Source organism: Lepus europaeus, chromosome 8, assembly GCF_033115175.1.
Source record: "Lepus europaeus isolate LE1 chromosome 8, mLepTim1.pri, whole genome shotgun sequence".
In the NCBI taxonomy this organism is placed as follows: Eukaryota; Metazoa; Chordata; class Mammalia; order Lagomorpha; family Leporidae; genus Lepus; species Lepus europaeus.
Window position 1 is genome coordinate 17,439,082 of NC_084834.1, and position 23,968 is coordinate 17,463,049.

Here is a 23,968-nt window from a genome sequence, read left to right on the forward strand (position 1 = left end):
AGAAGACCACCTGGCAGCCTGTGCATCCTGCCATCAGAGCGAACTTCCTCAAACACCATGGGGGACCCCAGGGCACCTCTCTGACACGGAAAACCCTCCGCCATTCGTTTCTGTACTCCTTGTACCCCACCTTTACTTTCCCCTGGTCCCATCTCTCCCTTTGGGACCGGCAGGCAGCCATCTCTCTGGAGTAACACCTCTCCCCTCTGCCATCGACTTTAGCTTCTGGTTTAATCTTGTGCTCTGACAAGAAACAAAACAAAACGCACTTTTTTGCAAGGAAAATATTGCAACTCAAGCACCAACTCAAGTGTGCATATTTCATGCTCTTTAAGGCATTGTTGCTGGTATTTCTTTATATTAGGGGTGTTACAAAGAGAGCTGGCGGGGGGGAATTTGGTGTTAAATGTGCCAAGGGCAAAGCAGGCCTGAGAAAGCTCGGAGGCCTCCCTAGCCATATGGGGAAAGTTGCCAGGGCTGGCTCTGGAGTGAAAACCCAGTTTTACAATTGTAGGCCATATATTCGAGCCTCATATTTGTAGCCCTTTCTAAGGCTTCTGCATATTCCTGTATATTGTCTTTTTTTTTAAGATTTATTTATGGAGGCCAGCACTGTGGCTCACTTGGCTAATCCTCTGCCTGTGGCGCTGACACCCCGGGTTCTAGTCCCAGTTGGGGTGCCGGATTCTATCCCAGTTACTCTTCCAGGCCAGCTCTCTGCTGTGGCCCGGGAAGGCAGTGCAGGATGACCCAAGTGCTTGGGCCCTGCACCCTCATGGGAGACCAGGAGGAAGCACCTGGCTCCTGGCTTCGGATCAGCACAGCACGCCGGCCGCAGCACATCGGCCATAGCGGCCATTTTGGGGGTGAACCAACAGAAAAGGAAGACCTTTCTCTCTGTCTCTCTCTCTCTCTCACTGTCTCTGCCTGTAAAAAAGAAAAAAAAAATTATTTATGGGGCCGGCGCTGTGGCACAGCAGGTTAAAGCCCTGGCCTGAAGCGCCGGCATCCCATATGGGCACTGGTTCTAGTCCTGGCTGCTCCTCTTCCAATCTCTGCTGTGGCCTGGGAAAGCAGTGGAAGATGGCCCAAGTCCTTGGGTCCCTGCACCCATGTGGGAGACCTGGAAGAAGCTCCTCGCTCCTGGCTTCGAATTGGCACAGCTCCAGCCGCTGAAGACAATCAGGGAGTGAACCAGTGGATGGAAGACCTTTCTCTCTGTCTCTACCTCTCTCTGTAACTCTTTCAAATAAATAAAATACATCTTAAAAAAATTAAAAAATAAAAGATATATTTGAAAGTCAGAGTTACACAGATAGAGAAGGAGAGGCAGAGAGAAAGAGAGAGAGAGAGAGAGAGAGAGCAGCTGGGACTGGAACCAGCGCCCCTATGGGATGCCAGCACTGCAGTGGTGGCTTTACCCTCTATGCCACACCACCGGCCCCTCCTGCATATTCCTAAGGAGTCATCAATCCAAGAGTGGCCCGGGGGTGTTCCTGCAGACCTGGGTTTGAAAACGAGGCCGCTCAACCACACCTCACTCAGCATTCTCATCTGTACAGTGGACAAACGGAGTCTCCAGTGGCACCTGTGTTGTGAGCATTAACTGAGGCACTGGGCAGGCGCTCCCCCGTAGTAACCCTCGCCCGCGACGGCTGCGAGAGCACTGCCAGGCCCTGTGAAGTGGACAGGTCGGAGAACCATGCCCCACCTCTCAAGCTCAGAGAGTCAACAGCACAGCCACTGCAGGGCCAGAGACCTGAACCAAAGTCAAACCATGCCAGATCCACTGCCGATTCTCGGTGTGATTAAATTCCTGGCAGAATTAGGCCACTGGCAAGGCAAGAGTACTTTAGCAAGTGCACGCGGAGATGAGCTGAGTGGGTAAGAGCTGCTTGGAATGCCCACATCCCACATCAGAGAGCCTGGATTTGAGGCCCAGCTCCTCCACTTCTGACCTGGCTTCCTGATAACCTCACCCTGGCAGGCAGCGTGGGTGGGTCCCTGCCGCCTGCATGGGAGACCTGGATTGAGCTCAGGCTCCTGTCTTCAGGGTGGTTCAACCTCAACCGTTGCAGGCATTTGGGGAGTGAACCCACAGATGAAGATCTCCGTCTCTATGCTTTTCCAATAAATTAAAAAAAATTTTTTTTAGTTCATGGAAAAAAAATGAAAAGAATGAGTACATTTTGATGAAAAATAATTTAAATTCACGCAGCTTTTTCATAGCATGCATATTCCATAGATCATGAAAAACTCCTTTGCACCAAAAGACTCACACTTTCAGTGCCATTCTTCCATGAACTCTCTGAAGTCCCCTCGTGTACTATTTTATTTTAAAGATGTATTTATTTATTTGAAAGTCATAGTTACACAGAGAGAGAAGGAGAGGTAGAGAGAGAGGTCTTCCATCTGCTGGTTCACTCCCCAGTTGGCTGCAATGGCCGGAGGTGAGTCAATCCGAAGCCAGGAGCCAGGAACCAAAAACTTCTTCTGCGTCTCCCACGCAGGTGCAGGCGCCCAAGGACCTGGGCCATTTTCCACTGATTTCCCAGGCCATAGCAGAGAGCCAGATAGGAAGTGGAGCAGCCGGGACACGAACCAAAGCCCATATGGGATGCCAGCACCGCAGACAGCGGCTTTACCCACTACACCACAGCACTGCACCACCCCAAGTACTTTTATTGTTCTTCCAGACTGTACCTAAACAGCAAATGCCAGTCACCTTTTCACCCACCTGAACTGTATGAGAATTCACAGCCTCCTGGGTATGACATGGTACTGTGCTGGGGAAATACAGCACCCACAGTCACAGGGAGACACGCGCAAGTCCCTGGAGGCCTGGAGATGGGAGCCCTCACCAAAGGGGAGACTCACAAAGCGCGCTCTGAATCAGGAAAGTGCCAGATCCAGCTCTGTCTCTGTGAGTCAAGTTCTAGGGCCACCCAGCTGAGCCCATTCACACGGGGACAGCTGCCACGCAGACCACACAGCCCGAGAGCCAGAAGTCTTCACAGCGTTGTACTGTCACAGAAGACACGTAACACGGGAAGACCCGGAAAATACCTGAACAACGTCCAACTGTATTCCGAGACTTCTCCCTTGGTCCCTTCAATCCCGGGAGAAAACGAGTGTGCTTTATCTGTTCCATCAACCATCCGCAGAGCCAATCCCCACCCCCAGAAATTAAATGAACAGAAGGAAGTTGAGGCTGGGGCCATTGTCCTTCCCAGTCCTCACCAAGCAGCTACAGACTCTCCCAGTTTCAGGTCAGCTGCCTACTGCCAGCTACCGCAGACTCACCTGGATTTTCTCAGCGTCGACAGCTGGCGCCGGGCGCACTCCCTGCCCCGATCCCTCCTCCTGGGCTGCTTTCTCAGAGATTCTGGGTGCCTCCTGGGTCCCCGGTGTTGGCGGGGCAGAGGGCTGGGATTTCGTTCTCATGCTTCCCGGGGATTCTGCAGACTGAGCTTTTCTAAAGATAAACGAAAGTGAAATGATCAAAAACACTCTTGCACGTGGGTGGAATTTCCAACGCAGAGGTCCACCTTCAACTTACGTGACAAACACCAACAGGCCATGTATTTATATATCAAGCCCTCTGTGCTTCAGTCATCAATTAAATTCTCATAGGAGTAGGCTGGTGCTGCGGCTCACTAGGCTAATCCTCAGCCTGCGGCGCCGGCACCCCGGGTTCTAGTCCCGGTTGGGGCGCCGGGTTCTAGTTCCGGTTGCTCCTCTTCCAGGCCAGCTCTCTGCTGTGGCCCGGGAGGGCAGTGGAGGATGGCCCAAGTCCTTGGGCCCTGCACCCCATGGGAGACCAGGAGAAGCACCTGGCTCCTGGTTTCGGATCGGTGCAGCGTGCCTACTGTAGCGGCCATTTGGGGGGTGAACCAACGGAAGGAAGACCTTTCTCTCTGTCTCTCTCTCTCTCTCTGTTTAACTCTGCCTGTCATGAAAAAAAAAAAAAAATTCTCACAGGAGCCCTTGGAGGGAGGCACCGTCTTCAGAGCCTCATTATAAGAGGTACAAAGAAATTTCTGACTCGCTCAAGCTAAACCCAGGTCTAGCAACCCTTAGCTGAGAAGGAAAACTGCTAGAATATATTGCCTTCCTATCACAGGCTGGCAAAGAATCCCTTATATCTTCCTCTGTCCACTTATGGTGTGCAAATGAAAGGAGGGGCCGGCGTTGTAGCACAGTGGGCTAAGCCGCTGCCTGCGACTTTAGCATCCATTATGAGCACTGGTTCGAGTCCCAGCTGCTCTCACTTCTGATTTAGTTCCCTGCTAATGCACCTAGGAAAGCAGCAGCAGATGATCCGAGTGTGGGAGCCTCTGGACCCACGTGGGAGATGCAGATGGAGTTCCAGGCTCTTGGCTTTGGCCTGGCCCAGTCCTGGCCATTGCAGCCATTTGGAGAGTGAACTAGTGGATCTAACATCTCTCTCTCTCTCTCTCTCTCTCTCTCTCTCTCTATCTCTATCTCTATCTCTCTCTCTCCTCTCTGTAGCTCTGCCTTCCAAAAAAATAAATAATCCTTTTAAAAAATGTTTCTAGAGCCAGTGGGTACCATCAGCAGCTCCCGGGAACTGACCTGAGGTCCTCATGTCTGTTCCAATTCCCATTTCACCAGCTCAGAGCAGGGCAGTCAACACACTGCCCAGGGCCAGGCGGGGCAGCTGAGACAGCATAGCTTCACAGAGGCCACCCTGGGCACCCGGAACAGGGAATCCACGACTCTCGTGTTCCCTCTGAGCCACCTCTTCTGTGCCACTTGATGGTGTCACCTCCCTATTCAAAACCTCCTCCCTGGGACTGGCTACAGCGCAGCAGGTTAAGCCACCGCTTGTGACAACGGCATTCCACACTGGAGCGCCAGTTCAAATCCTCACTGCCCCACTTCTGATCCAGCTCCCTGCTAAGGTACCTGGGGAGACAGCAGACGACACCCACGTGGGAGACTCAGAGGGGGCTCCTGGCCCCCAGCTTCACCCTGACCCAGCCCTGGCTGTAGTGGGCTTGTCTTGGGGAAGTAAACTAGAAGATGGAAGATCCCTCTCTCTGTGTCTCTGTCTCTGTCTGCTCCTCTCTCTCCTTTCAAATAAATAAATATTTAAAAAGAAAACCCAGGGCTGGTGCTGTGGATGCTGGTTCTTGTCCCGGCTACTCCTCTTCCTATCCAGCTCTCTGCTGTGGCCTGGGAAAGCAGAAGATGGCCCAAGTCCTTGGGCCCCTGCACCTGCATGGGAGACCCGGAAGAAGCTCCTGGCTCCTGGCTTCAAATCAGTGCAGCTCTGGTCATTGCGGCCATCTGGCGAATGAACCAGCAGATGCAAGACCTCTCTCTCTCTCTCTCTCTCTCTCTCTCTCTCTCTCTGCCTCTGCTTCTCTCTCTGTGTAACTCTTTCAAGTAAAATAAATAAACTTTTAAAAAAGGAAAAGAAAAAAAAATAACCCTCTCCTTCTACCTGTGGAGTAAGGCTTAGACTCCTAGTCTGCCCTTCAAGGCACCTTGGGGCTCAGCCCCTGCGTCCCCAAACACCTGGAGAACTCACGTTCCCCTCCCCCCACACACACACACAACCTGTCACACTGGAGGCGGGGCCGTCTCACGCCCTCAGCCTGCACTTCCCTTCCTGACCTGCTGTCCTGGAGAGCTCTACTCCTCTTTCCAGGCTCAGCTCCGATTTCACCTCCTCTGTGGAGGAGAACCAGAGGCTGCTGCTTGCGCCTGGCTAATCCTCTGCCGACACCTTAATTACAGCCCACTTCACAGCCCCTGCTGGCTGCAGGGGGTTGGGTAAAGGCCCGGTTCTCCCTGACACCATCTTTTAAAGGGCCTGGCTTTCCCTGTCGCTCCAGTCTAAGCCATCTTCCTGTCTGAAGCTTAAGGCTTTAGTGGTCTGCTCAAGGCCTTGCCTGGAAGACCCCTGATGCCCAGCTATGTGGACCTGCACTGCCCTGACCGTCAGCAGGAAGTGGACACCCATGAAGGTCAGGGCTAGAGGCGTCAGGGTGAGGCAGTGGGCTTGGCAGTGAGCCTCGTGGGGATGCCGGGAATTGGTGAAGGTGCCCAGGGTGACACCTGCCACCTCCAGGCCCACTGCCCTCTCCCACCCGATGCTGTGAGCCCGGCCGGTCTCCTACCTGAGCTGCTGGGCGTCCTGCTCGGCTTGCAGCCGCGCCCGCTCCGCGACAATCTGGTTGCACAGCACATCGTAGGGCGTGTCCAGATGGTGCTCGCCCATCACCCACACCCAGACTTCCTTATCGGCTCCCAGTCTCCAGTGCACAGATTTGCCGTTCTCTGCAAATGCAACAATCGTCGGCTTGAGCAAACATCTGGGGTCACGCATTCCTCTGTCCGCGTCACTGAACCACTGAGGGTCCTTGGAGAGCAAACGAGCTCAAGCACTCGCAACTGCCCAGGCATGAGTGGCACTCACGGGTGGCAGTGAGTGGGGACTGCCATGGTCACGGCTGTTTAAAGACCTCTGGGTAGGGGCCGGCGCTGTGGCATAGCAGGTAAAGCTGCCGCCTGCAGTGCTGGCATCCCATATAGGCACCAGTTTGAGTCTCGGCTGCTCCACTTCCGAACCAGCTCTCTGCTGTGGCCTGGGAAAGCAGTAGAAGATGGCCTAGGTCCTTGGGCCCCTGCACCTGCGCAGGAGACCCAGAAAATGCTCCTGACTCCTGGCTTCGGATCAGCGCAGCTCCAGCGGTTGCACCCATCTGGCAAGTGAACCAACGGATGAAAGACCTCTCTCTGTCTCTCCCTCTTCTTCTCTGAAACTCTGCCTTTCAAATAAATAAAATAAATCTTAAAAAAAAAAGACCTCTGAGCATGACTTCTCCATGTGTCTACTCTGCACCCAAGGAAGCTGCGATGGGAAGAAAGCACTCGCTCTTCAGGTTATCCAGACACCAAAACCTCAAGTCCCGGAGATTTTTCCCTGTACCACAGAACAGCACAGCTGCCCGAGAGTCTGGGGTCTGATCCAAAGTGTCCTGACTGGCTTTGCAGCATCTGAGGCTTGGGCCACCTGACATTCGAATCCTAGCCCTGTCACCTACTGGCTGGGTGGCTAGGATAAATCCAGCAATTTCCTCACATGCAAGCAAAGCACACCAAAGTGTGTGCAGGGAGCAGGCCGGCCAGGGACGCCACGCCCGCCCCGGCCCCCTGCATCCAGGGGCAGGAGTTCAACAACAGGGTGATACAGGGAGCTCCTCCAGTAACCCTGTTCACGGCTCCTGTTACACTCTGGCTGCCGAGCTCCTGAAAGACGGCCACTCAGGCGGCCCTCCCTTGAACCCGGTGAGGGTGCAGGGTAGCCAGGAGGGGCTGGGAGGCACAGTCCCCAAGAACCCAGACTCCCGGAGGGGAGTGGCCCGCAGCTGGTCTGGGCAAGACCAGCCAGTAGGGCCGGGTGCATGCCACCGGGCACTGACAGCTGTATGAGCTCAGCTGTGCTGCACAGGTTGGAAACCCACCGAGGGCTCTGCCTTGTCCCCTTAGGCGAACTGCAAGAGCACCTATGAGACCGTCTCTGTCTAGGGTATGGCTGGCCCACTTCCCCACCCACTGTGAGGGCTGGGACATGGGGAGGGGGCTGTCCCATCTTAGACTGCACACTGCCAGAACCGGGAGCCAAAATAACTCTGTTTGCTTTATGAAGTCAGCCTGCCTCGAAGGTTCGTTTTAGTGGGGAGGGACTGACCAACGCACTCAGGACGCATTACTAAACCGGCTGCTCAAACCCAGACTCATTATATACGCTGGCGTTATCTACTCTTCTCAGTGCCAGGGACACTTCCCACAGCGTAAGAAAGTGAGAGAGAGAAAACCGGGGCGGGGGGGACTCGTACATGGGGGATGAGCAGTCTCAAGACTCCACTGTGGGCCGGCGCCGTGGCTTAACAGGCTAATCCTCCGCCTTGCGGAGCCGGCACACCGGGTTCTAGTCCCGGTTAGGGCACCGGATTCTATCCCAGTTGCCCCTCTTCCAGGCCAGCTCTCTGCTATGGCCCGGGAAGGCAGCGGAGGATGGCCCAAGTGCTTGGGCCCTGCACCTGCATGGGAGACCAGGAGAAGCACCTGGCTCCTGGCTTCGGATCAGCGAGATGCGCTGGCCGCAGTGGCCATTGGAGGGTGAACCAACGGCAAAGGAAGACCTTTCTCTCTGTCTCTCTCTCTCACTATCCACTCTGCCTGTCAAAAAAAAAAAAAAAAAGACTCCACTGTAGCATCTGGAGAGACACTGGCCTGACGCTGTTCCCCAAGAACAGGGACAGTGGCACCTGGTGAGGCGGGAAGGCGACCCCCAGCAGGGGATGGACCCTGGCACTGGCCCGGGAGAGGTCTTGCTCTGAGCGCTTCATTAACCTTAGAAAGCCGTCAGACCCCATAAAACTCCCTTTATCACACGCTCCCAGGGCAGCTAATCATATTTTCATGATGCCCATCACTCACTCCTCCCAGCAGGAGGACACCTGAGAGGATGTAGGCAAAGAGCCAGGGGAGGCGAGAGAAGGCCTGGGAGTCCCAGCCCTGCAGCAGTGGGCCCAGGCCCTCAGCCCTAACCCAGCTGCCAGGGAGTTCTGCAGCAGCGCCCTTGGGGGAAGAGGGCTTTGCTGTGCTCGGGACTGGGCAGAGAAACCTCGGAATTGCACTGGGCTGCGCAGGGCTGGGAAACCAAGAGCAGAGGAGAGAGGCGAAGGAGAGGACCAGAGAATGTTGCGTGTGGGGAGAAGAGAATGAGCAGCCTCGGACAAGAGGAAAGAGCTGTAGGTGCCGAATGTCGGATCCAGCCAGCGGCTCGGCAATGGGCAGGTGGCACTGGCGACCTCAGCTCTGAGTGCTCCTGGCCTCCCTATGGGCTCTGAAATGGACTCAGAAAGCAGAGGCCGGAGGAGCGTCCAGGGCGCCACACAGCTCCCAGAAGCTGGGGACAGGGGGGATGTCACTGGAGTGCGATGGGTGTGAGCTCCACTAGCCTCAGCCTCCCGCCGTGACCAGGAAATGCCCCTCAAGGTCTTCGTTGTCGAGGCAGACTTTCTCCGAGGAAGCAGATGCTGGGCTAGGTGACGCAGGACCCAAAGGGATGGAAGGAATCGGGCCACTGCCCTGCAAGTGACCGGGAGAGAAAGAGCCAGGCAGCAGGTGGCTGGCTTCAGGCACTGCTATGGCACCAAGGCAGCTGCAGGTGGATGTGCAGTGTCAGCTCTCCTGCCCCCAGAGAGCCTACACCCAGTGGTAGCAGGCAGATGCTGAACAATTCACTAATTACAAAGGGAATACAATGTGGAAGGGGGCGTGTTAAAGGCAAGCCAGGGAACACACATCACAGCCCCAGGAGACTGCTTTGCCATCCAGCGAGCATTCCGAGGACGGACACACAGCTTCGGAAGGACAGAGGGAAAATAACAAGTAGATAAACAGAGACGAGGTGGGTTTGATGCTGGACACAGGGAAGATGACAAATGAGAGGCTGCGGGTGGAAGAAATGGGTCTTGGCCAGAGCCGAAAGGGGCTCCGGGAGCCTCCTGGACGCGTGTGGCATGGGTGGAAGCTGTGCTGGGAGAGCAGAGGGCCACGCGGTACAGTGGCCCGCACAGCTGGCCGAGGGATCCGAATGCAGGCCCCGGTACTGCACGTAAGCCACAAAGTGGGATGAAATCACAGCCAGCGAGAACCCGAGCTTCCTCCTTAACAAGACTGGAGGAGCCGGAGTGTGGCCAGTGTGGCCCCAGTCAGAGCACGTGGGTTCCACCCCGGCTTTGGCTCCTGACTCCAGCCTGCTGGCAGTGCAGACCCCGGGAGGCAGCAGCCGCCGACAACTCCACAGACTGTGTCCCTGCCACCATGCAGGAGACCGGGAGTGGGTATCCAGCTTCCAGCATCAGCCCGGCCCAACACATGCTGTCGCAGGCACCTGGGGAGTGAACCAGCAGACGAACCAGCTCCTCTCTGTCCACAAAATACAAAGGCGCTGAAGTCTGGCCTCACGGGCCTGTTAGATGACAAATGCTCAGAAAGTTTGGGCTCCCTCCTTTATCTGAGCTTCCGACCGTGAGCATGGGATTCTGAGCAGGCGGAGCCGGGACCAGGAAAGGGACTTTGGAGGCTCTATGTCACGGAGCTATGTCGGGCGGATCAGCGAAGGAAGAGGGTGACACTGCGTAACCAGGTCCTACACAGTGCAGAGGTGATGCAGGAATGTTCAGGTGGCTGAACTCAAGGAAGGCGTCAAGGACAGCGCCAAGATTTTTAATTAGGAGAACAGTGAAGTGAGGCTGGGCAGACATAGTGACGTTAACAAAATAAATGTTGGGGCCAGTGCTGTGGCACAGTGGGCTAAGCCTCCACCTGCAGTGCAGGCATCCCATATGAGTGCCAGTTCTAGTCCCGGCTGTTCTTCTCATCCAGCTTTCTGCTGTGGCCTGAGAAAGCAGTAGGAGATGGCCCAAATGCTTGGGCCCCTGCACCCACGTGGGAGACCTGGAAGAAGCTCCTGGCTCCTGGCTTTGGCTCTGCGCAGCTCCAGCCATTGCAGCGTTTTGGGGACTGAACCAGCAGATGGAAGATTCTCTCTCTCTCTCTCTCTCTCTAACTCTATCTCTCAAATAAATAAAAATCTTCTAAAACATAAAGGAAATGGAACAAAAAGATCTATTTATTTTTATCTTCCAAAAGCTCATGAAAAAATGTGTTTTATAAGAAAAGCAATCCTCTGCCTGCGGCACTGGCATCCCATATGGGCGCCGGGTTCTAGTTCCGGTTGCTCTTCTTCCAGTCCAGCTCTCTGCTGTGGCCCAGGAGGGCAGTGGAGGATGGCCCAAGTGCTTGGGCCCTCACCCACATGGGAGACCAGGAGGAAGCACCTGGCTCCTGGCTTCGGATCGGCACAGCTCCGGCCAAGGCGGCCATCTGGGGGATGAACCAATGGAAGGAAAACCTTTCTCTCTGTCTGTCTCTCTCACTGTCTATAACTCTACCTGTCAAATAAATTTAAAAAAAAGAAAGAAAGAAAAGCTGTGCATGGATTTTCATTTTCTGTGCACCAGATAAATGTATCTTTTAAGTCCATTTTTCATGAAGCTACTGACATTCCCCTATAGGCAGGATTTATAGCTGGCTTGGAAGGGGAGAGAGTAAGAAGGCCAAGGAGCCAGCCAAGGACAGAGGGGTGCAGAGAACAGAGAAGTGTGGGCAGGGAGACGAGAGGAGCTCCAGCCTGGTAAGAGGAAAGGTGAAACAGAAAAGCATAGACCCACACTCTGTCTCCAGTGAATTTTTTAAACTGAAAAGCAGAGAGACATAGTCAGAGATCTTTCATCTGCAACAGCCAGGGCTGGGCCAGGCCAAAGCCAGGAGCCAGGCACTCCATCCAGGTCCATCACGTGGGTGGCAAGGACGCATCACGTGCTGCCTCCCAGGGTGCGGATTAGCAGGAAGCTGGAATCGGAAGTGGAGCCAGGACTCGAACCCAGACACTGTGATGTGGGATGTGGGGGGTCCCTGCTGTGCCAAGCACCCACCCCCAGCCTGTGCACCTCTTCAAGTAAAGGTACAAACTAAATGAGGCATGCACTATAGCGTTTCACCATTTACTATCGCCCAGCATCCTGCATTTTCTGTCTACCGCTCCTTAAAGGGAGACACATTCTTTAATCAGAGGACAGTGAGAAAAGATGTCGTACAGCAGTATAAGCACCCTCCCCCACCCCAAGGTCCTCAGTCCCATTCTCATGCCACAGAAAACTTCATGTTTGCCATCTTCGGGAGTCTTCTGGAAAAGTTCTCCTAGAGCGACTGTTCTAGAAAAGTGGGTCAGCCCGACTCGGCACCACGGCCCCAAGAACAGCAGACAGAGACACAGAGCAGCACCTCCTGTGGCACAGAAGTGTTCCTTCAGATCTGAGAGAGCCCCCCCCCCCTTCAGGGCCACGTATACAACTTACACGGAGGCAGCGCTGACATGACACCCCGTCTTTACCCCAGTCCTCCGTGACAGCTTGCCGCTGTTCATGTGCCTGCTGCACCGGGCCTGCCCCTTGCAGAGGTCCAGCAGGCGTCTGGGAGGCTCACCCACGGAGGTGCAGGGCACAGCGCCATGGACCCTCCTGCGCGGATGCCACCCTTCGGGAAGCCAGCACCTGCTCTGGGCCGTGGCTAGGTCCTATCAGGACCACTACTGAGCGAGCTGTGTGAGGGGAAGAGAGAGAGGTGTGCAGTCCATCCCCACATGGGGAAGGCCAAGGCCCCAGTGAACAGCAGCTGGCAGAGAACAGCAGCACCCTCCAATGGAGGGCCCGGGACCTGGCAACAAATTGATGTCCAACAGCTGACCCTGGGAATCAGAGGTGGGCTCCTCAAGTCCCTTCTATAAGACAGAGTAGTGTTTGCATATAACCTTCACAATCTCCCCATGTACCTCAAGTCAGCTCTCAGTTACTCAGAATACATAATACAGCGGGTAGCTGGGAAGAATCATATTCCTAAAGTTGTACTTACAAAATTTGTATTCATTAAATAAAAGGTTTCTTTGGGGAAAATATCTAATATTATGTGAATGCTATATAAGTAATTGTTATACAGTATTATAAGGAAGTTTATTTAGGAAGTTAAGGGGAAAAGTCTGCATGGGCTCAGCACAAAGGCATTTTTTTGAAAATTGTTTTTAAAAAAGATGCATACATTTATTTGAAAGGTAGAATGACAGAGAGAGAAATATCTTCCAAACACTGGTTTACTCCCCAGTTGGCCACAACGGCCAGGGCTGGGCCAGGCCAAAGCCAGGAGCCAGGAGCTGCATCTGAGTCTCCCACGTGGGTGCAGGAGCCCAAGTTCTTGGACCATCATCTGCTTGTCTCCCAGGCGCATCAGCAGGAAGCTGGTTTGGAAACAGAGTACCCAGGGCTGGAATGGGCACTCCGATATAGGACGTGGCTGTTTCCAGCGGTGGCTTAACTCACTGACCCACAATGCCTGCCCCTTCCAAATGTCTCTGATCTGGGGCTGGCTGCATCCCAAAATGCAAAACTGACGAATGTGGGGGGCTGGCTGTAAACACACAGGGGTCTCATCAGGGTCTCCGGGTTGTCAAAATGTCCCTTTCCCTCCATGAACTGCTGCCTCAACGTCCCAAGTATCTTCCATCGCTCTGGCCTCTCCTGTGGCAACCACCCCTCCCCACACTTGATCCAGAAACCAGAAGGCCATGGTAGGAGCTTCCAGATTCTGGTGCTGTGGTAGTGTCCCTTCCGGCCAGCTGACGCTGTGCCGTATCTGTCATCAGATACCTGCCTAGGCCATTACCCTTCCTGTTTTAGGAGGAAAATAAGGCTTGGGGGAGTTAAGTAACTTGCACACAATCACAGAGCTAGTGAAATCGAGATCAGAATTCCAAACCAGGCCACGTGACAGCAAACCCGTGACCAGGGCAGCCTTATGCTGTGTGGTCCAAAGAGAAACACTTTGGAGAGTGAAAGGGAACCAACCAAAAGGGATGCTGGGATAGCAGAGGGCAGCAGGACCTGGATGGAGCAGGGCCCCCAGAGAGCAGAGCCAGCCCATGGTTGTAGCTGATAAAGGCCCAGGCCCACATCCACCAGGACTTTCTGGTGAGACTTATGACTGGGGCTCTCCCAGTACAAGGGTATTCCAAATGTTCCCGAAAAAAAATAGAAAAAAGGACAAGTTTGTGTTTGATGCAAAAAAAAAAAAAAATGAAATTTGTGCAGAGTTTTTTCATAAGGCACATTGGCCATGAGCCTTTTGAAGACCCCTTATAGAGGGAAGCACCAAAGCAGGAGTGTGGACTGGCTGAGTCCAGGGCTCAGGGGAGTGAGAGGGACGCAGAGCCCGGTGCTCGGCATGGCCAGGCACAGGGAGACCTCGAAGCTCAGAATCTGAGACACAGACGCAGGCCAGGAGAGGCGGGGTCAGGACCAGCGGCTCAGGACAGACGTGGAGCTGGGCGAATCTGAGTTCAAATCCCACCTCCACCACCGACGTCCCTATGGGTGCATCCTCATTTGGCAGAACAAGAGGGACAGCATTCAGCTCACTGGCTTCTTGCAGGTCGTTGAATGACAGCCGTGCTTCGGCCGGCACATCCAGCAGCCCCGCCCCCGCTGCTGGTACTGGGAAAGCCATGGAGAGGACGCGCGGCAGGTGGAGTCAAATCTACAGACGCAATCCCTAATCCCTGGGTGGGTGGGTCAGGGTGCCGCCGGGTGACCGGGCACAGGGCAGTGTCACCAATCATGACTGGGAGTGAGAGGCAGGGCCAGGGCGTGGTGAGGAAAGTGGGGTGCGGCTGCAGAATCTGGTTCTGCACCAAGTTCCCAGGGCTTACGGTGGCCCCAGAAGCCCAGACCAGAGCTCGGGGGAGCGGTCGGGGTGGCCACGGAGGTTTGAGAGAGCATCATTTAGCCTCAAGAGGAAGAACAGCTGCCCCGGAGAGGGAATGCAGATTCTCAACCTCAGCCCAGGCCCCGTGAAGCCCTGGGCATCTATGGGTGAGCTTTCGGGAGCTGTGAACCTTGGTCACACAGCAAATCTGGGCGGTGCGCACTGTGCGAGGTTCATACTTTCAAGTAAATCTGCAAAGCAACTGAGGCCTCCCCTAGCTGACCTCAACGTGGAAACCCCCGGTGCCGAGGGAGGCACTGACTTCCCGGAGCCAGCAGTGGGGCCACCGCCAGTCTCACTACAGGCAGTGGTTCAGGAAGAAAAGCAGGGGGATGTAGATGGCGCTCGTGGCACAGACCAGCGGCTTTCTCAGTACCTCCCTGGCTCCTGACTTCCTCCCGGCCTGGCCCTGGCCATTGTGGCCGCCTGGGGAGTGAATCAGTAGATGGAAGATCCTCTCCCTTTCTCACCACCACCACTTTCACTTGAAGGTAAATACATTTTAAAAATAAAATAAAAGCTGGCTGGGGCCAGTCTTACGTCTGCAGCAGTGCTGTGCTGTGGGTTATGGATGTGAGACACATCAGTCATGAGAACTCTTCTAGTGAGCACATTCAAGGTCAAATAAAGCGGTGAAATCAACTTGAACAATTTATGTTCTCCAAGACACACAAAGTACCATTTCAACACACAATGGATGTACAGCTGTTTCAACGTGGTGTTTTACTTCCCGTGCACCTAGAGCTCACTTCAGTCCAGACCAGCCTCACATCACGCGCTCGGCAGCCACATGTGGCCAGAGGCCACTACACCAGACAATGCCACTCGAGGCCTCTGTTTACCCCACGGCAAGCACAGCAGGTCCTGAACCCCACCCTAAGAACCCCATGTCCCCACTGCAGAAACCAGAAATGACCTGAGGTGGTCCTGGGTTGAATCTTTGCAGCCCCCTCCTGGTGTAAGAGTGACAAGCTCCCGGGATATGCACGAGGTGACATCCGTGACACCTGCTGCAAATTCCCCACGGTGATCTGCACATTTACAGAGAAACAACGCGACAGCCCTGAAGACTCCGCCTCCAACTGTCTGGCTGTAGCTGCCAAGGCCGAGCGAGACGAGAAAGAGGGGCCGGCGCTGCGGCACAGCAGGTTAAGCTCATGCCTGGGACGCCAGCATCCCACATGGGTGCTGGTTCCTCTCCCAGGTGCTCCACTTCTCACCCAGCTCCTGCTACTGCACCTAGGAAAGCAGCAGAAGGCAGACCAAGTGCCAGGGCCCCCTGCCACCCACAGGGGAGACCTTGCAGAAGCTCTGGCTCCTGGCTTCGGCCTGGCCCTGCCCTGGCCATTGAGGACATTTAGGGAATGAACCAGCAGATGGAAGACCTCTCTCTCTCTCTCATTCCCTCCCTCTCTCTCTGTCACTCTGCCTTTCAAATAAATAAATAATAAAAACAATGAAATAGAAGTGATGTGTATTAGGGGAGGAGATAAACTTTTGACATGAAATACTAAGAATCTTCATTATGTGTATTAGCACACTTTTCCCATAATCATGTAACTGATAAAATAATCTAGGTTTTCTGAGAGGTAGGTTCAAAATTCTACAAAGGAAGAACTTAGGCAAAGAAACTAAAATTATTGGGCTGGTGTAGTACAGTGAATTACACTGCCACGTACAATAACAGCATCCCATATCAGCGCCAGTTCAGGTCCTGACCACTCTACTTCCAATCCAGCTCCCTGCTAATGTGCCTTGGAAAGCAGCAGAGGATGGCCCAAGTGCTTGGGCCCCTGCCACCCATGTGGGAGACATGGATGAAATTCTTGGCTTCTGGTTTCGGCCTGGATCAGCCCCGGCTGTTGCAGCCAATTGGAGAATGAACCAGTGGATGGAAGATCTCTCTCTCTCTCTCTCTCTCTCTCTCTCTCTCTCATTTTCTCTCCCCCCCCCCTTGCCCCCTTCTCTATCATTCTGCCTTTCAAATAAATAAATGAATAATATTTTTTAAAAAAAGAAAACAAAGATTACTGTCTTAAGTCCTCACAAGAGACCAATCCAGCCAACACGAGAAGCCCAGCATCTATCAGGTGTGGGATGCTGACTTCAAGGGCCGGAGCCTTGCAGCCTTCATCAGCCTCCAGTCACAGGCACACGACTACAAGCGTACTGCAAATAAGTCATTTTGCAAAAGATAAATTTTTTTTGGCACATACACACAAAAATCCTGTGAAATCCCTGCCCAGGTTTTTCATAACACACATTTTCAATGAGGTTTCTAAAGATCTTTTGTATGCACGGACTTCAAGAAATTCTTGCAGCAAAATAAGCATATCCCTTAAGTCCACCTTAACAGAAGCATTTTGAAGGATGCTCATTTATTCTGCTCACAATGGATGTGATCCCCAGAAGAGATCCGGCTAAGGAATGCAAGGAGCTGGGCAAACACCCCCGAAAACCAAAAGGCTTTTGCTAGGGCAGGTATTTGGAACGCCACTGGAAAGCCCGCCTCTCATACCAAGTGCCTGGGCTCCCGCTCCAGCTCCACGCCTGATTCCAGTCCCCGGCAGGCCCCAAGAAGCAGCAGATGGCGGCTCACGTGGCTCAGTCCCTCTCACTCACATGGGAGACCTAGACTGACTTCTGGCTTTGGCCTGGTCCAGCCTGGCTGTTCCAGGCACTTAAGGAATAAAGCACTGGATGGGAAATATCTCTGCCTCTAGTTTCAAATACATAATTTTAAAAAAAAGTATTAGTCCTCAGCTGAGACATGCTACTCGTTGAAGAAACAATTCTATTCTAAATAGTGTGGAGTAACGTGAAATCCGACAGATCTAGGGGTCTAAGAGGCTTCAAAAACTTTCTGGGAAGTGGAGTTTCAAGTATGAGGTTATTTGGTACAAAAAAATTTCACGCAAAAAGCAAAATATTGTCACGGTGCTTTGAAAACGCATATCATGAAAAAAACTATGGGTTTCAAACTTGGTTTTGTACTGAAATAAACTCACTTTTAGTTCTATTTGTTCACAAACCCTCTGAATACTAAATAAGGCAATTAATGAGGATTTTACCAAAGTTTCTCTACTTCCAATCCATTTCTCTGCTGTGGCCTAGGAAAGCAGTAGAAGATGGCCCAAGTGCTTGGGCTCCTGCACCCACGTGGGAGACCTGGAAGAAGCTCCTGGCTCCTGGCTTCGGATCAGTGCAGCTCCGGCCTTTGAGGCCAACTGGGGAGTGAACCATTGGATACAAGACCTCTCTCTCTCTCTCCCCCTCTCTCTGTCTCCCTCTCTCTGCCTCTCCTCTCTCTGTGTAACTCTGACTTTCAAATAAATAAATATTTTAAAAAAGCATAGTGTTTATCAAAGCACATGGCACAGTGCCTGAAGCACCACATTGCTAATAAACAGCTGATGTTGACAAAAACAATAATAAACGTAGTATTCCTTATCATTATGAAGGCTTCATTAAGAAGCAGTTTTAATAAAGGCAGCGTTAAGTTAAAGGTCACTGAACGGACTTCCTCTCCCATGCACACAAGTGAGATTCATTTTCTCAACCTGGGAAGCCTGCAAAGATCTTATCAAACGTTATTCTTGCCTGGCTTAATGAAAAATGAGAAGAAACTGCCCTGGAATGCCTCCATAAGTGACCCTGAGAACGGTTTTGTTTGTTAACCACTTTGCGGTTCGTCCACAGCAGAGCGTGTGCTGGGATGGGGCGTGCAGACGGATGCACGGCAGAGCGGTTCACCTGCTGCTCCCCGTCTGTGCAGGTCAGTGTTCACCGGTCAGTCCCCCCTCCATGGTCTCAAAGAACCAAAGAACCCTCTGCACGTGCCAGGGACTCCTCTGGTGTGAGGAAGTACTGCTACAACCGAACACTTGATTCCCACTAAAAAACAAACAGGACATCACAAGTTCTCTTTGTAGTAGCTCCTTAGAGTTTAACAGGGAGCATTCCTGAAACAGAAACAGACAACTCGCTCGGCTGACACAAGAACTCTGTGCTCTGCTAAGCCAAAAGGCACCTGCGGCAGACGGGGAGGAGCAACCTCCCTTCCGCCAGCAGGTCAGGCCCCGGAGCTGCCCTGTCCTTCGGCCCCTGGTCAAGTGAGAGTTGTACAAACAGCCTGAGTGACCGCATGGAAAATGCCACGCCTGTGAGTAGCCTACAGGTCAACAAAGCTCTCTTTCAGGATCCGTCCACCAGCCTGCACCCGGCTCACTCATGCTGGCGTGAGGGTGCCAAACGTCAGAGTGGCCAGCAGCCAGGCTTACCACGGCGCGGCTGGGCTCACCTTTCCTGGGTCTGGGCGTCACGGGCAAGGCCTCCTTCTTCTCCAGCGCCGCTTCTCTCTCTTTCCACCGCCGGATCTGCTCCTCCCTCATCTTGAAGAACAGGATCTGTTTCTGCTCCTCACTCAGCTCGGCCAGCAGATCGGGATCTATGTACATCTCCGAGAGTATCTGTTTCAGCATCTTGGCGCTTCTGGAGTCTTTTACAAAACCCACGGCCAAAGTTCCTGAAAGCGGCCTGCAGATGCGGTCCCTGGGTGCACCTCCAAGGACTCCCAGGGGCACACGTGGCCTGGTGATCGCGGATGACTGGGAGGGTAACTCAGCAAACCGGCTCCTGGGCCGCGGCACCAAACATCCTGTTCAAAACGCCTCTCGCCAAACCTGCAAAGAGCAAGCATGGGCTTCTGCATAAAGCTTGGAGGAAATTCAGTATCACTTTTCACTTCTTGGCCGGGGGGTGGAGGTGGGGGTTGAGAAACCTCCAAGCAAGTTTCAGAGTTTGTGCAACATCGATCCCATGCCATAATTTCCAAAGGCACTCTATAAAAAACAACACAACAACAACAGCAACAAAAACCCTAGCTTTTTATAGACCAATCTCAGGAAAATAAAATTTTTTAAAAAATTTTAAAAAAACAAACAGAGGTTTGGCCTTCTCCCAACCACACAGACATATTATTAGCTCAGAGCCTAACAAACCCCAAACTGATGGCGAAAAAAAAAGCATAACAGGAAAAAAAAAATGGGGGAGGCAGGAAGAAATTAAAAGGCTCTTTCCATACAACCTATTTGAAAAGAAAATACCATGTTTGAGATTTCATAGTTACGTATCCCAAACCAAACCAAACCAGAGCCATGCTCGGGGAACAAAAAAGAATAAAAATGTGACCACCATGCAACTTTTACATGTTCCCTTCAAAGCAGCATTAAAGAACACCGTCATGTATTTGTCCTTTCACACTAAGACAGTGCAATTTCCAGTGGACCTATGAGGGCTGTGGAAACAGCAGGTGCAGCAAAGAACACCCAAGTACCTCCTGGGAGGTCCCTGGGTTTAAATGTGCCTTTCCCAGACACCTCCCTTCACAGAATCTATGCCCTGCGAAATACAGAGGCCCTGAGGTTCTCACCCAGCGCCTTTGATTTCTAAAACGCGCGAGAAGGTGACTTTAGAATGAAGCCGTGCACTTGGGCACACACAGGGGGGAGGGGGTGGCAACTCCACCAGGGTCTTCCATGCAGTTCACACATTTCCATTTGGCTGAATGTTTTAGAAAGATGCCAAGCCTTCATAATTTTATAACTAGAAAGAAATTATTATTCTGAGGGAGAAAAGGGACTTTGTTTCAATATAGCAGGATATGCAAAAATCTTACTACAGTTTTTCAGGGTCATCGATGTTCTAGATAACTGGGTGCTTACCGTGCCTCTGTAATCGCACCTGCTAGCCACACCCTCTCAGATTATCTTGTTCCTCCATGGTAAATTCAAATACTCCTAAACTTTAGACTAATAACTTAACCCTATCACGGCCACAATGCTTTGTGTTCCTCTTACTCTCTCCCCTGCACACATGATGCTGGAGCTTCGTGTACCTGTCACCATCCAGAAATCCCCGGCAGCGGCCCCCCGGCCTCCTCTTCCTCACCAAGCGGCTTCTCAGCCCACGCCAGTCGTTCCTGACAAGCATGCTAGGTGGCCAGGGTTTGTAGACACGACACTCAGATTCACTGACTGCTGGCTATTCTCACTGCAACTTACAATCTACTGCAGCTTTCAACTACCTGAATCCAGTGAAGCGAACATTCTATGAACAAAAGAACTGCAAGGAGGGCCACCGACTCTAACTCTGGCAGGCACGTCCCTCCCAGGTCCTTTGCTAACGTTGTGTCTGTGGCTTTGAGGTGACCCTCCAAGGCTCTGGCCACAGAACTGCTGTCTTGCAACGATTTCTGCACTCTGATTCTAACAGCTTCGCAAGGCAGGGAAGCCAACTAAACCCACATCCTAGAGATGATACTCCTCAGGGCCAGTGCTGTGGTACAGCAGGTTAAAGCCACAGCCTGCAGTGCCGGCATCCAATATGGGCACCAGTTCAAGTCATGGCTACTCCTCTTCTGATCCAGCTCCCTGCTGATGAGCCTGGGAAAGCAGCAGAGGATGGCCCAAGTCCTCTGCTGAGCCCTTGCACCCACGTGGGAGACCTGGAGGAAAATCCTGGCTCCCGGCTTCAGCCTGGTGCAGCCCCAGCTGTTGTGGCTATCTGGGGAGTGAACCAGCAAATGGAAGAGCTCTTTCAAATAATAAATACATCTGAGAGAGAGAGAGAGAGAGAGAGAGGAGACTCCTCCTCCAGGCAGGATTTGGCTGGCTCCAAGGCACTGGATTCCAGCGCTGGAGAGGGCATGGTCCAGTGCATGGTTCAGAACCCAGAGGGAAGACCTCTTGATACCCAGCCACCGACCTGCAGAGGGCAGAGCGCCAGCAGCCCAAGGGGTGAGGCTCCTGCTCGACTGTTTTGAATGGGGGCAGTCCTATCAAAAGGACGGCTAGACCCTCTGAAGAAAAGCCTGGAAGTGCAAGATTCACATTCTCTCTCCCCCTCCCCCCGACACACCCCACCTGACCTCTTGATGGCACCCTGCTTGCACTGACTCACTTCGTCTGTCCGGCACCCATCACCAACCCCTTCTCAGGGAGGAAGTTGGGCCCAGGTCACCGGCTGGGACGTGCAGAGCCGGCAGGAAAGTCTGCCCGCCGCAGGACTGCCCAACACAGGGGCCTGGTGTCTGTCTGAGTTCATCTCGGCACACCATCAGGACACCATCCGGGCCTGCGGCAAGGAAACGATGACCTGAAGGGGCCTAAGACAGGTGTCACTCATGGGCTGAAGCCCCACCCCTGTGGACAGCAGATGAGCTTTAGGGGAGGAGGGATCAGGTTTGAAAACACCCCATGGGGTCAAGCCTCCACCTGCAGTGCGGGCATCCCATGTGGGAGCCGGTTTGCGTCCCGGCCGCTCCACTTCCGATCCAGCTCTCTGCTGTGGCCTGGGAAAGCAGTAGAAGATGGCCCAAGTCCCTGGGACCCTGTACCCCCGTGGGAGACCTGGAAGAAGCTCCTGGCTCCTGGCTTCAGATGGGCACAACTCTGGCCATTGCGGCCATTTGGGAAATGAACCAGCGGATGGAAGACTCTCTCTGTCTCTCTGAAACTCTGCCTCTCAAATAAATAAACAATCTTAAAAGAAAGAAAGAAAACCCCGCACCCAGGAGAGGCAGCAAGGACAGCGCTGTCAGCCATGCGCTCCGTGTCTGTGCTGGAGGACTTCCGTCTGCCTGCACTGTCTGCCTGCTCGCTCTCCAGCCACTGGTTTTCCGCAGGCCCTGGGAGCCACACGGCAGCCGCTGCAGCCCCTCTCACGTGTGCAGAGCTCAGGGCACGTCTACGATGGCATCGAGCTCTTTCCATGTTTATGTGGCCTGGCTTTGCCTCTGGCCGCCCACGTGGGTTTCCAGCAGGAACGTCAACCAGTCCACCCTCAGGGAAGGCGCTGGCTTCCAGCTGAGGGTGAGCTGTCCATTCACACCAGCGTGAAGCAGCTTCCCCCACCAGGCTTAGGATGCCCGCAGTGTGCTCACAGAAACCCACAGGGACCCCTGCCTGGACTCCCAAGCCTCCTTCTCTCAAGCTGGAGGACACGGGGCTTCCTGGGACTCAGTTTCCCCAACCGTGCAATGTGCAAGAATCTGCACCACGGAGCATGACCGAGCGTAAGGCTACAAAGCCAGGGAGAACCAGGGTACAGGAAACTGAATGGAGAAATCCACTCAGCAGGGGTTTTTCCCAGGGCACAAACGTTGCCAGCACTGATCCACACCCGAATGGCTCTGATAACACCAAGTGCAGGAAACTTCCGGCTGCTCAAGACCCAATAAAACGGAACTTCCCTCTTGAAAGGCAGGGGTGACCAGCCAGGAGCCCACCCCCTCGCTGCTGATTCCCAAAACCAGTTTCTTCAGGGCTCCTGGGCGGATCTGACCGGACTCTCACACTTTTCTCCCTAGTCACTGTTGTACAACACAGGCGTGCTTTTAATGACTCAGACCTAAACAAACCCAAAGACCTGGAAGACTGCCGAAATCTGGGTGGGCACGATGTTGAGGTGGGCACGATTCACCTTTCATGTTAAAAATGCGGATGATTGTTTCCAAACAGCTCGCCCTGCTTTTTTTTTAAATCTTATTCAAGTTATCTCACCCCCCCCCCACCACCACCACCTGCAAAAGGGCTGTTTTTAAGGCTCACCGGGATTGCAGGCCGCCAGCACATTTTGGTAAAGTGTGTGAAGAGCCAGCATTCTCGGGAATTTGAAATGATCGTACCCACAAATTTGCCCAGAAAATTCCATTTGCTTGCCAGATGGCTGCCCGCCTAATGTCTTTCCACGGATTTACTCTTTAAATTCACCTCCCAAGTACAAAGTAGGTGTGCCCAAGTCACGCCCATTCAACAAGCACCCAAAAGTCACTTGGGGGAGGGGGTGAGGCCAAAGAGGGGGTGCAGCGCCCGCGGCTTCTTGGAGATACCCCCCCCCCCAAGAAAGGCAGCGGCGACCCACAGAGAAAACCTGCAAGGCGCCCCCTCGAGGGAGCCCGGGGACAGCAGCGTGGGGCGCTGGGCGCCGCGACCCCACGTGAGGGCGGCCCGGGAAAGTTAGAGGCGCGGAGGGTCCCCATGGCCCTGCCCCCGAGGGGACCCCGCCGGAAGCCCCGGGCTCCCCTGAGCGTCCTCGGGCCCTCCCTCTCGGGGCGCCCCGCGCAGACACCGGACACCCGACACCCTGCACCGCCGGCCTGCACCGCACGACCCCAGCCCCACGCGCGGCCGCCCCGTCGCTCAGCACCCACCTGTGCGCTGCCCTGGGCTCGCCGGCGCGCACGCCACGTCCAGCAGGGCGGCCCCGGGGGCTGTGGCGGAGGCGCGGGCCGGCGCGAGCGAGACGCCGAGGCCCGGGCGGAGCCCAGCTCCCGCCCGGCCGCCGCCGCCGCCGCCGCCGCGCCCACAGGCCGCTGAGTGACGGCCGGGCCGGGCGGTGCGCGGGGCCTGCAGGGGGCGGCGCTGCTCGGCCCCCGCGGCCGGTCCCGCGCCCCGCGCCTCGCCGCTCTGCACTTGTCCGGGCAGGTGTGGCTCCGCGGGACGGGAAAGGAAGGTGGAGGCGACAGGCGCAGCAAAGGAAAGAAGCC

At 54.0% G+C, this 23,968-nt stretch overlaps 1 protein-coding gene across 2 annotated transcripts in view; it reads right to left on the reverse strand.

Moving 5' to 3' along the window:
- SH2D4A (SH2 domain containing 4A) overlaps positions 1–23,735 on the reverse strand; it is a 56,374-nt gene extending 32,639 nt beyond the window's left edge. For both annotated transcript variants that reach the window (XM_062199431.1, XM_062199430.1), the window contains exons 1-4: positions 23,633–23,735; positions 18,722–19,103; positions 6,150–6,309; positions 3,304–3,475 (exon numbers count right to left, since the gene is read on the reverse strand). In XM_062199431.1, the coding sequence (XP_062055415.1) occupies positions 3,304–3,475; positions 6,150–6,309; positions 18,722–18,902 (513 nt within the window). In that variant the 5' untranslated portion in view covers positions 18,903–19,103; positions 23,633–23,735. The remainder of the gene's footprint in view (positions 1–3,303; positions 3,476–6,149; positions 6,310–18,721; positions 19,104–23,632) is intronic.
- Positions 23,736–23,968: the final 233 nt, after the last annotated feature.